Raw genomic sequence first — 13,260 nt, 5'->3', positions numbered from 1 at the left:
CTATTTGCTTCATAGCAAAATGTGTAGAATTGTAGGAAATTAGCTTGAAAACGACAACATTTTCTCTCCGATGCCAAGCGGCGTCCTTTAAAATGTTCCTTCCTAGGGCCCGAGACTTGGTTTGTCCGGTCATGCACTGCCAAAGTCATGGTAAAACTCCTTGTATGATATTTTTCATCTCACTCGAGTTGTGTTCTGATTATGAGGGCGTCCCTGATGAGTTTGCTGACACAAAAGGGGTCCACGGACCCCAAAACGTTTGAGAACCCCTGCTCTATTGAGCTACCAGACTGTAACAGAACCTCCTCTGTTCTGCCTCTGGCTCCGGACCTACAGGAGAGGAGAAGAGGAGAGGAGAGCAATATGTTGATGTTATGAGACTGAAGAGTCTCTTCTTCTTTCTTCTTGAGGCCAAACACACACTAGGGTTCCAAAATCAGCAAGTGCCCTCCTCCAGCCTCCTCTCCTTTTTTCTTTCGTCTCCTCTCCTCTGTCCTCTTTACAGCACTAATGGTTCTTCAGTTCTCTATAGCCTCTTCTCCCAGCGCATGGCTCAGCAGCTACACTCACTCATTAATACAACACAGTCCCTCCCCACACTGGGCCTCCATTTTGACTCATACATTGTTTATGACTTCTGCAATCAGTGGCAGGTCGTATAGCAGAATTGCTGTATAACTCACTGAGTGCTCAGAGCCTGACAATGCCAAGTACAACCAATGTATTACTCTCACATTATTGAGAGAACTGTTTCGCCTTGTATTGAATGGCAGTAAAGGTGTAATTGTGTACCATAAAACATGGTTTAAGCAGTGGCGACAGTGATGAGTGTAGTATTCTTGCTACACACTAGCGTGCACACACACACACTGCTCCTGTCCCATAGAAATATACACCCCTCAGCTAGGGGATTAATCTGAGCTCTGAGTTGCGTTGATGACCTGACACTTTAAGCTACTCTCTTTCATCTTAGCGTACCTCAGTTTGTTCCTCTCGTCTAAGTTTCTTCCTCCTTCGTGTACGGAGAGGACCATTATTAATGCAGAACAAATTAAAGCTGTTTACTTGGGTGTTAATGACAGGGGGCCTACTGTAGGTGGCCTAGCCTAATTAATATCAACGTCCCAGGTCCCAGGGGAACCACACAGTCATCTTGTTAGGAGGTGTCCAGTACACACACACGTTTGTTTTACTATCCTTGTGGGGACCAAACAATTGATTCCCATTCAAAATTATATATTACCCTAACCCTAAATCTTACCCTTACCTAACCCTTAACCTAACCCTAAATGTAGCACTAAGCATAACCCCTAAGTGTAAAATAGTATTTTTCCTTGGGACTGGCAAAATATCCACACTTGTTTTACTGTCCTTGGGAGGACTTCTGGTTCCCACAAGGATAGTAAAAAAAAACACACCCTCTGCACTTGGCTCTTTGATTCAACAGGATCCCACAAAACTTTCATGTTTTAAGACCTGATCAGATTGGGATGTTACACCGACAAAGAGTCCCAGATAAAGACCCAGCTGTGTGTCCTGGCCAGATCTCTACTAACCCTAGATCAGAGACTAGCATAAAATTGATGAGCGGGAGGCACGACCGTGTCCATCATGACTATGTAAATCATGACCATGCCAGGTTTACGGTATTACATGTATATAACCTGAAAACTACTGAGGCTGGACATCTCCATACTCATGATTCTCTCTCAACTCTGCAGCAGATTGCCTCGGCACTCCATGAACTGTGTCTGTGCTGAGGATTATTTATTTTGTTAGACACAATGTTCTGACTGCTCCAGTGCACTCCAACACCGTCGGTATAATCGGTCTGAAAGTCTTTGAAAGTTAAATGGTACGTGTGAACATCTCTCTCAGGATCCAAGTAAGTCACCCTCATAAACTATAGACGCTATAAGACGCGATGACAAAGTAATATAGGCCGGGGTTGTTTATCATTCCCTCACAATACTGTAGCTGTATGAAACGCAGCACGAGGCTCCTGTGCTGCTGCCGGGTAGATGTGTGTGTTTACAGAGGTGTGACCGCTAGTATTTGCTGGACCAACGTTTGTAATGGTTGAAGTGTTACAGTGTTGTGGCTGTTGTGGCATTAATATATTGCTTCATTATAGTTCATGAGGAAACTATCACCTTTCCTCCTCAGCTACAGTAGCTAGCTGTTCCCACTGCCTTCTGCTCCATAGAGGAGGAGATAGGGCAGGGAGCATCAACTAAGATTCAGCTACGGGACGATTTTTTTCTTGAGTGGATGGTCAGGGGGCTGGAACATAATTGCAAATCATTTGTAGACTGCAAATTGACCGCAAGAAGCCCAAACAGATATGATGTTTGACTGGTGACCCGTGTATATAGCTAAGCTATTGTTATTTATTACTACTTTTATTATTAGGGGATTTTACTTTTCTATTATTTCTCTATTTTCTTTCTCTCTGCATTGTTGGGAAGAGCCTGTCAGTACAGTAAGCATTTCACTCTTAGTCTACGCGTATGACAAATACACATTTATTTCATTTAAAACATAATTTCAAACCTTTTGTATATGATCACATACAGTATATCTCTTTATTATGCGTGGGAATACCTTGGAACAGATTTCCAAAACGGAAATAACTTGGAGTTGATTTGCTGGTGTTTTTTTGTTTTTTTTATATCCATCAATAAAAAATTTAAATTAAACTCTGGGGGCCAAATAAAATCACCCGCGGGCCGTCAGTTGGGGAACCCTGATATAGGGATTTGGGATCTTTCCAAATCTCTTTGCTTCCTGCAATTACCAGCATAAATCCAGGCTTTTCTGGGCTCTGGGCTTTCTCCCTATTTCTATAAATGACTTTCCCTCTCCCAAATCAAAACCTATGAAGTCCTTATAACAAAGGATCAGTGTACCAAATAGTTTCATTCCAAACTAAATCCTTTGGCCTCCATCGACACAAAAAGAGACACTGTTCACACTAGCAGACGGACACAAATGTGTTCGCAAAGACACACTCACACACATCTACAAGGGTGCACGCACACATACACCAATCCATTGACCGCGTGCTCACACACACACACACACACACACACACACACACACACACACACACACACACACACACACACACACACACACACACACAAACTACACTAGCCGACATGAATAGACAAACAAGTCTTTTAAATCCAGTCTCTCCAGTGCATGCTCGCAGATACACATGCTCAAACATTGTGAGTATTAATTTCACTTATATGAAGGAGAACTCGCTGTGTGGTTGTTTTCATTGATTCAGAGGCATTAAGAATGATAGCACTCAAAGGAGAGGTGAGCACCTAGTGCATGTGTGTGGCAGGTCATGTAAACGCCACCTGGTTTTCTCCAGCTCATCTGTTGCTCGTCTGTGATTCATGCCTTTGATACGGCTGGCAAACAGCCTTTTCCAAAACAACAAAAGATGAGACTTGGTGCTGAGGGATGACAACAATTGGCCTCTTCTCAGTCTGGAGATGAAAAGATGGCATCCGTTTCCTTCCCTCTTGTTTGTCGTTTTTTATTTTGCCGTTTATTTTTTCAAATGTGCATGTAAAAGTGAATGTCGGGAGGAGTGACCCCCCCGCCCCCCCCCCCCGCCCCATTTCCCCCTCCCCCCTTCCCCATCATCTCCTCAGTGCAGCCACAGTGAGGCTGCCTCTCTCAGAGCTCCATGTCTTCTCCTGTGGGCCATGACTGTGTTTACAGACGTACTGTATCCCCTCTGGAGTAGGCTCACCCCCCCATACAGAGAACTTTATATTCCCCTCTCAGACAGACAGACAGACAGACAGACAGACAGACAGACAGACAGACAGACAGACGTGCCTGGGGCCAGGAGTGGAAGGAGAGTTCACTTATATTGGAAGGGTAAACAGAAGAGTGAATAATATGACTATGTCAAAATAAAGCAGCTACATTCTCCAGCTCTTGCTATGCCCTGTGGATTGTTATAAAAGCATTGTATATTCCAAAATATAGTTGTTGAGTGCTAAGCAGAGCAGGGAATTGGTGGTGCATTGTCATTGCTAGGTGAGCTGCAGCAGAGCAGAGCAGCAGCCGATGTTGGTCTACAGCCGAGTACAATACAGAGGACACTGACACGGCTGTGACCTTACTGTGTGGCGCTCGCTGCAGCAGTCTATCGCCGTAGTGATAGCGCCATAGTGATGTGCCACACTGGGTTCTGGGAAAAGGGGGCCGGACACAGAGATAAAGCCAGTGGGGGACATGGAGCAGGAGAGAGGTATAAAATGTTGGCAAGGATAGAGTTTCACAGAACAGTGAGAAACGAGCAGAGTTAGTGAGATAGATGGATTAGGTATAGATGAGTGTAAGGTTTGACGGGATGACAGATTGAAGTGGAAAACAGTGGTAGTTTCATAGAGAGAGAAAGGGAGATAGATGGAGGACAGAGGCGAGCGTAATGGCGTCACACAGCTGCAGGGGGTCAGGATGGTTATATATAGAGGACAGGCTGATATATTGTGGAGAGAGCTGGGGCGAGATTGCTGTTACTGTGAACGATCTCTCTCAAATGAAGTGAAGAGAAATCCATGTTTTGCTGTTTCTCTTAATCTCTTTGTACAACAAAAAGGAAGTATTACCGGACGTCAATGACAGCTTTGGTGGTTCTGAATAGATGACTTACCTCATGTTGTTTTGAATTAGGTGGAGACAAAAAGTATGACAATGTCTGAGTCCTCAAAGAGAGGAAGTGTATACTGCAGTGCTGCTGTGAGTCTAATCAGTCTCCTCTCTCTCTCTCTCTCTCTCTCTCTCTCTCTCTCTCTCCTCTCTCATCTCTCTTCTCCTCTCTCTCCTCATCTCTCCTCTCCTCTCTCTCTCTCTCTCTCTCTCTCTCTCTCTCCTCTCTCTCTCTCTCTCTCTCTCTCTCCTCTCTCTCCTCTCTCTCTCTCTCTCTCTCTCCTCCTCTCTCTCTCTCTCTCTCATCTCTCTCTCTCTCTCTCTCCTCTCTCTCTCTCTCTCTCTCTCTCTCTCTCTCTCTCTCTCTCTCTCTCTCTCTCTCTCTCTCTCTCTCCTCTCTCTCTCTCTCTCTCTCTCTCTCTCTCTCTCTCTCTCTCTCTCTCTCTCTCTCTCTCTCTCTCTCTCTCTCTCTCTCTCTCTCTCTCTCTCTCTCTCTCTCTCTCTCTCTCTCTCTGCTGTTGAAGTGGAGCGAATGCCTGTGCTTTCAGCCCAGGATGGGTGGAGGAGAGAGCGCTGAGGACAGGTCCCCAGAGGCCCCCTCGGGCCCCCACTCCATAAACAGATGTGTCCTTGTCCCCAGTCTCCACCAAGAGAGCGCAGCCACTGAAGTGGCCAAATAATAGTGACAAATTTAAAGCTAAATATTGTCTTTATCTCGTCAGTATTAAAAGGGCCATGAAATTGATTTAATGCGGCAGCGCCTCTCTTGGGCGGCTTCTTACCGCCTGAACACAAAACAATGAGCCGCAGCGATCTATTAATTAACCCACCTAATCCTGCAAAGTTAATCTGTCTCCACAACTTTGCTTGCCACTAACTTTGAATCCACAGGGTCTACTGGGGGCGTCGTGACAATGGCAGGAAGGGGAAGATACAGTACTTAGAAGAGAGAGAGAGAGAAATGAGCGTTGACTCCAGCAGAGGGCTCTTCTGCACGGCAACAGCGGGGCTGGCGTTTGTAGAATAGGAAGGGGTTCGTGACCGTCATTAGCATAGCATCCGAGCTGATTTGTGTTTTTCTGAAGAGATTAAAGAGAGGTGTGGAATATCAGAAGGGCTGTTTGAATCAGGGCCGTCTTAGACTTGAGAAGAATGGGGACTGATTGTGAAATGCTTCCTGTCGGTCTGTATGTCTGTCTGTCTCTGAGCTCTCACCTCCCTCTCACCTCTCTGAGCTGTGAGATGTTTTTCCGGGAATGGCAGCTCCTTGCTTCTCGCCCACCTTACGGTCCCAGCATGACGGCACCTCACACCAACGCTCTTGCTCACGCTCACATTGTGTCTGCAGAGGTGTGAATTACCTCATTCTCAGCAGGGCACTGAAAACCAATGTGTTTTTCTCCTCCGCTGCAGTTCCTCTGACCCTGCCCTCTTGCCTCCCCTCAACTGCCCCTTGCCTGCCCCTCATCAGTCTTTGTGTGAGCCCCTCTGGGCAGAACTGTAGGGGGACTCTGGCCCAGAAAATAGGTCACACCTTGGTGGTCTTCTCACCTCGACAGCATCAGAAAAACATTCTCGACTTCCTCCAGAGAGGGCTCAACACTTCCCCTGTGTGTCTGTCTGGCTGCTAGTCAGCCCAACACACACGGAACATACACACACAGAACACAACCCACAGAGAACACTGAACATATCACACACAATCCAAAACAGAACACACACACAGAACACTTTCTGCTTTGAAAAGATCAAGACCACATCTATCTGGCTGTCTGGCTGGCGGAATTCTGAGATTGAATTTTCTCATTAACAGTTCCTGTCAGGATAATGTGGGCTGTTCGATTATGCAGAAGGGTATTAGGGCCAGAGTGAAGAGTCAGGCTAGTCGTCAGGCCTAATGACATGCCATTCCTCTGTGTGAGAGAGGGAGGGGAGGGGAGAGGAGAGAAGATAGGGGCAGCCGTCTCTGGTGTCAGGCCCTGGGCATGGACGAGTCTCTGTCAGCCAGGGATGGGTGTGTTCATTAGAGAGAGACTGCACTGTAATTACATCGATGCTGTAATAGAGGCATAGACACACAGGCTCAATGTGTTGCTTTAATTGCACACTGTAATGATCCTGGTATTAGTTCAAATGTTAGAGCACTGCACCATTTTACTGAGTAAAGAGCTGGCGGTCCTACTCTGCTAAATACTGTTCAGAGTATATTTGAACACCATATTAAGAGATTAACAGATTGGCTCGGAAAATCTAAGAATAATAAGAAATTGTAATTTTCTTGCAATGAGTTTTGAGTGGATATGAACATGACAATGAAGAGGAGAAGAGTTTCCGACCCCCCACAAAATGTCAAACTCCAAATTGAGCTCCTGAAAACAGAAATATTTTGATGCATTCAGTGTTGCATTCAAGTGGCCAAAGCTGGTTCATAGCAACTGGTAACTGCTGCCAGATGAAAATACAGGGGACACACTACAGTGGCAGATCTTACAGAGAGCAACGCTGTAAAGCTCTAAAGAAGCTGGTCTCTCCCAAGAGTAAAGCCGTTGACATCCCCTCCCCTACCCCCAGCCAAGAGAGTCCCCCCACGCTAAATGGAAATATGGCAGTATGGCACAGAGAGCCTCCACCAAGCAGTGCCCATTAGCTGCTGCTAACTCAATTAAGAGGCATGAAAAACTGAGTATGATCAAAACGATAGTGAGCGTTTCAAGGCGTCCTAAGTATTTAATTTGAGTAAATGATTGTGCCACTACCCCCCCCCCCCCCCCCCCCCACACACACACAGCGCGCGTGTGTGTGCTGATAATTGGGCGAGTGAAGGCTCAGCGTGGAGGAGAGGACCTCCCGCCTACCCAAACCTCTCACTAGAGACAGTCCGAGTGATTGCATATATGTGTGTGCACATACATGTGCGTATATCTATGTGTGCCTGCCTATGCATTCATGTTCACAAATGTATCTCCCCTCTCTCTCTGTCTTTCTCTCCCTCTCTCTGGGTGTAAATAGGAGTGCTGTGTAAGTCAGATCCCAAAGCGTATTGATAGCACACTAGAACACTGTGGTGATCTCCAGTGGAGCAGCCTCTGGGTTCTACTAGCTAGGTCTGGGATGACAGTGAGTGACGTTTGTCCTCTGTGCACCCACAGGCTTCCCAGCGACGGCGTACGGACCGGTGGCGGCGGCGGTGGCGGCAGCGCGTGGCTCAGGTAGGGGGGCCCGTGGAAGAGGCGGCTACATGGCGTACCCACAGAACGCAGGGCCAGGTAAACTCTGCTCTGTCCGTGTTCTGTGTGGCTGCTGCTCCCTCCAGCTTCTCTCGCTGCTCTGCTTCTCCTTAGCATACTCATAGAAACATGTATAAATGTAGTCCACACACACTGGAGCCCTAAATACTTAAATGAAGGGCACAGGCAGACATTTTATTCTCCAATCCTAAAACTGTCTAAGAATGACTCACCAAAATAATTGGGTGTCAAGCACATAAAGTTAAAGTAGCTCGATCGATTTCGAACACATTTTGACTTGTGTAATTCTTTGTTGGCAATGTGCTGTGATATGTCTGCTTTAGCCCTCAGTGACTAACACTGCTTCTCCAACCATAGAACCTGGAGAAATCCACTCACTATAAACACACACAGCACTGATTGATTAGCTAACACTGTACACATGTGTGTGCAGAACGTACCAATAATCTGAAGCACAAGACTTGCAAGTTTCTCCCTGTTTCTCACTCGTCATTGATTCGCCAGTCAGCTTCATTAACATATCTGTCTCTGTCCTCCTCAATAACACTAAAGCAATCAATAGCAGTGAATAACAACCTAGGTGTCGGAAATTGACAAGCAGCATCCAAGCTCTCGGGAAGACTGGCTTTCTTAATCAGACTCAGGTCGTCTCTCTCCAAGTGCTACTGTACCTACCATAGTACTATACTATGTCAAGTGCCTTCAGAATGTATTCATACCCCTTGACTTATTCCACACTTTCTGAACGCACTGTATATATATATATATATATATATATATATATGCTCCTGCGGTATGATCATGTGAATGTAAGCTTCAATGTCCTGATGGAAACTGTTTGGAAATATGACCCATCAATACACTCAAGCACGCACACACACACACACACACACACCCTGCCCGTCTTCCTCTTCTCATTTGAGCTGCATTCACTTCAGTGCAGGCAACACAGGAAGCCAATCAGATGTTCTTTCTCTCCAATCAGGCCTCTTGATCTTGCGTTTTCAAAACAAACAATCTGCCAGACAATGGAGCTCAACGCCATTCACTGAGAGTTAAACAGGGATGTGATTTGCTGATGATTCCTTGGAGAGGATGAGACAGGGGCACATCTTGTACTGTTGTCAGATCCTGACAACTCTGTGTTGCCTGATAGTGCTGGTAGATGATGTATGGGGGTATAGTGAGGTAAATGGTGACCTCACAGGTCTCCTGTAGTCTAGGTAATGAGGAGCCATAGGGGGCTCTCTCAGCTCTGATGTTTGAGCCGCCATAGTTTACTGCACACACGCACGCACGCACGCACGCACACACACACACACACACACACACACACACACACACACACACACACACACACACACACACACAGGGTAGATAAACAGGGTCGAGCGCTGAGGAAGACGAAGCGTGTTTAAATGTGACCTTCCTCTCAGCTAATCTCCCGCTCGTCTCCTCTCCGTTGTGTGGCGCCGTGCCGGGGTGAACGGGTGCATCTCGTTACCGCCCCGCCGCGCTCATATTTACCCACACGCTTATCATCCCACAGAGCAAGCCTTAAACCCTCGTCTCTGTCTTCCCCTCGCCACGTGGCTGGCTGCTCACCGGTGTGCCTGCCTGCTCCGCAGAGAGCCAAGGGTAAATGAAAGACAGTCCCCAACACTGGGTTCTGTCACCCTCCTCTCTGGCTCTGACAGCCCACGGCTTAATGTCACCGGTCAGATCGACACCATGCTCACATGGCCTCCCTCTCCATGACAGTGCTGCTGCTGATGGAAGGTATTTTTAAGTCCTCCGTGAGGCTCTTTACTCTCTGGGTAAAGCAGTCCCTAGGAATGGCCTTGCCTTGCCATCACGCCATAACAACTTAGCCCTGAATGACAAGAATGGAATCTGAATGTTATTCCATGTGTCCCTTCCCGATGTTTGTCCTTCTGTGGATGTATGATAGATGATGAGCCTGTATTACTGAGGTCATATGAGAAAATGGATGTTTTGAATACTTATAGCTGTTTGACAGACACTGATGGATAACATGTCATTGATGAGTTATTGCTATGTTAGTTTGTTTTCTGGGATATAATCAGCGGAGTTGATCAGTGAGTATGTTAACACAGACTCTAATAATTTGATAGGAAACGGATTAGGGCAGTAGGCTGAGTATGGCAATAGTCATATAAACATATTACTCTGCTTACCTTGAATGGCGATCATAATCGAAGTAAGCATATAGCAATTAAAACACCCGGTTTTCTGAGCAAACCTTTCAAATGATTAGGACGTGTAAACACGTTAATGGGAGTTCCAGCGGTGTTTTTGATCTGCGCGTGTGCCAGCACCAGCCGAGTCAGCCTATGAAAGTATGCATATTAGAAATTGTTTTCACACACACACTTTATATGTCCCAACTCAGAATCCAACAGTCTTCGCCAAAAATAACATGGTCGCTGTGGTAGAACGTTTATTTTGATTTTCTGCATTCCTCAGAGTCCCATCAGGTAGCCTGATTTCAGATGTGTCCATGGGAACAGGATTAATTGATAAATTGTTCATCTTGCAAAGCTTGTCAATGTTTTAATCAAACTATTATATTAATCTGACTATCCACAACAATCGTATTGTTGTGTGCATGTAACCATGCTCACTGAGAAGACAATAGGAGTTGTTATTGATGGACTCTGTGGCTCTGTCATTCTTATGAACAAAGTTGATTGATCAGTAAGTCACAGTAAAGTCTGGTGCGCTCTGACCTAACCTTTTTGGGCTCTGACAATGGGATCACCCATTACATTGAGATCCTAGATCACTGGATCTAGGGGCAGCAAGTAGCTTAGTGGTTAGAGCGTTGGGCCAGTAACCGAAAGTTTGCTGGATCGAATCCCCGAGCTGACAAGGTAAAGAAATATGTCGTCTTTCCCCTTATCAAGACAGTTAATCCATTGTTCCCTGGTAGGCTGTCATTATAAATAAGAATTTGTTCTTAACTGACTTGCCTAGTTAAATAAAGGTTGCACATCTCCTCTCTGATGCTCCAACAGAGGGAGATCACCCATCAAAGGGCTGTCTTTTAGATTGCCTCATCATCACTTTGGACCTTATACTGTACGTGCATGTGTGCGTTCAACCTTGGAGTTTTGCTAACAGTATTCAAAGCCAGATTTCCACAGCCCCATAACTCTGCCTTACAGAGAGGGCATACTAAGAACAAACTCTGTAGCATGCTACAGATGCCTTTGAATGGGGAGTGGCAGCATAGCTACATGCGGTAAAGAAATAAATGGAATTTGACCAAAACAACAGAAACGCCATGCAAATCCTTGGCGAGACTCAGAATCCCTTCATTTCCACCCATCAAAATGTGCCTGTTTATATGTGTATTTCCCACTATGTTGAGGTAAAAATCTGAGTATAATACTTGTATAGATATCATCCTCAATATATGTTCATGTCATCTTCACCAACTGCATTACACTTAAAAATGGCTTCAACTACCACCACCGATTTCTATATGACTATCTACACTGTAAAGGGGTTGCCGTGAATTTGACAGTAACTTACTGGCAGCAAAGTGGCAAGTAAGTTACTGTATTTCATATTGCAGTACACCTACTGTAATCTAAATATAGTAAAGCAAGTACTGTGTAATGACACACAGTGCAATACTGAATAATTTACTTTGTTCTGTAAAAAAATAAATGCTACTGTAATTGTCATGAATTAATGAAATTCGTTGGGTGGAGGTTTCACAGTGTTTTACTGTAATTACATGGGATGGTGCAAGCAGGTCGGTTGCTAGTTAATGTGTTTTGCACATTACAGCATATCAATTAATATTTGGTGTTTTGGATCACTTGCACTTCTAGAGGCCTTAACAAAGGCTTCCTAACTGGCAGCAACTACAGGGCAAAAAAGGCCAAAAGGACATGGCAAAAGACTTGCAGGCATTCCAATATGTCCCCTGTAAATGTTTAATTGATGGGGCTTTATAACCACGTACTAAATTAGTTAAATTAGTACAGCTCTCACACTAACGGTTGGAACAAATATAGCCTCTTACAAAGCATGCCTCGTAATATGTTAATGATGAGAAGAAAAATACAGTACAGTACTGTAATGTGGAATTACAGTACCATTTTAAATACACCAATTCCTTCCCCGCCCACAACAGTTTCTCACAATGCACCATCAATTACAGTATGCTGCAGTATAATGCTTTCACAGTATTTTACTGTTGATAATAGCCAGAATAACAGTAGAAATTAGTTTTCCTTGACAGTATATGCTACCAGCTTATAAGAACGGGAGTTAGCATTTAGCAGACATTCATGCAGCGAAAACAGACAAATACAGTTGAAGTCGGAAGTTTACATACACCTTAGCCAAATACATTTAAACTCAGTTTTTTACAATTCCTGACATTTAATCCTTGTAAAAATTCCCTGTCTTTGGTAGGATCACCACTTCATTTTAAGAATGTGAAATGTCAGAATAATAGTAGAGAGAATTATTTATTTCAGCTTTTATTTCTTTCATCACATTCCCATTGGGTCAGAAGTTTACATACACTCAATTCGTATTTGGTAGCATTGCCTTTAAATTGTTTAACTTGGGTCAAACGTTTCGGTTAGCCTTCCACAAGCTTCCCACAATAGGTTTGGTGAATTTTGGCCCATTCCTCCTGACAGAGCTGGAGTAACTGAGCCAGGTTTGTAGGTCTCCTTGCTCGCACACGCTTTTTCAGTTCTGCCCACACATTTTCTATAGGATTGAGGTCAGGGCTTTGTGATGGCCACTCCAATACCTTGACTTTGTTGTCCTTAAGCCATTTTGCCACAACTTTGGAAGTATGCCAAATGCATTGTCCATTTGGAAGACCCATTTGCGACCAAGCTTTAACTTCCTGACTGATGTCTTGAGATGTTGCTTCAATATATCCACATCATTTTCCTATCTCATGATGCCATCTATTTTGTGAAGTGCACCAATCTCTCCTGCAGCAAAGCACCACCACAACATGATGCTGCCACCCCCGTGCTTCACGGTTGGGATGGTGTTCTTCGGATTGCAAGCATCCCCCTTTTTCCTCCAAACATAACGATGGTCATTATGGCCAAACAGTTCTATTTTTGTTTCATCAAACCAGAGGGCATTTCTCAAAAAAGTACGATCGTTGTCCCCATGTGGAGTTGCAAACTGTAGTCTGGCTTTCTTATGGCTGTTTTGGAGCAGTGGCTTCTTCCTTGCTGAGCGGCCTTTCAGGTTATGTCAATATAAGACTCGTTTAACTGTGGATATAGATACTTTTGTATCTCTAGGAGACAGAACGCGTCTC

At 44.9% G+C, this 13,260-nt stretch overlaps 1 protein-coding gene across 10 annotated transcripts in view; it reads left to right on the top strand.

The window, feature by feature from the left end:
* Nucleotides 1-13,260, top strand: part of LOC129868639 (RNA-binding protein Musashi homolog 2-like) — a 338,972-nt gene that overhangs the window by 299,772 nt on the left and 25,940 nt on the right. For 4 of the 10 annotated variants that reach the window (XM_055942800.1, XM_055942795.1, XM_055942799.1 and 1 more), the window contains exon 11: nt 7,830-7,889. The exons of 2 other annotated variants lie outside the window; for them this stretch is intronic. In XM_055942800.1, the coding sequence (XP_055798775.1) occupies nt 7,830-7,889 (60 nt within the window). Of the gene's footprint in view, nt 1-7,829; nt 7,947-13,260 lie in introns of all 10 variants that reach the window. 4 more of the 10 variants (XM_055942792.1, XM_055942798.1, XM_055942791.1 and 1 more) reach the window with 1 other exon arrangement.

The sequence above is a fragment of the Salvelinus fontinalis genome, chromosome 13 (assembly GCF_029448725.1).
Source record: "Salvelinus fontinalis isolate EN_2023a chromosome 13, ASM2944872v1, whole genome shotgun sequence".
In the NCBI taxonomy this organism is placed as follows: Eukaryota; Metazoa; Chordata; class Actinopteri; order Salmoniformes; family Salmonidae; genus Salvelinus; species Salvelinus fontinalis.
The sequence above is the reverse complement of the archived record's forward strand: the minus strand, read 5'-3'. Positions and strand labels throughout refer to the sequence as shown.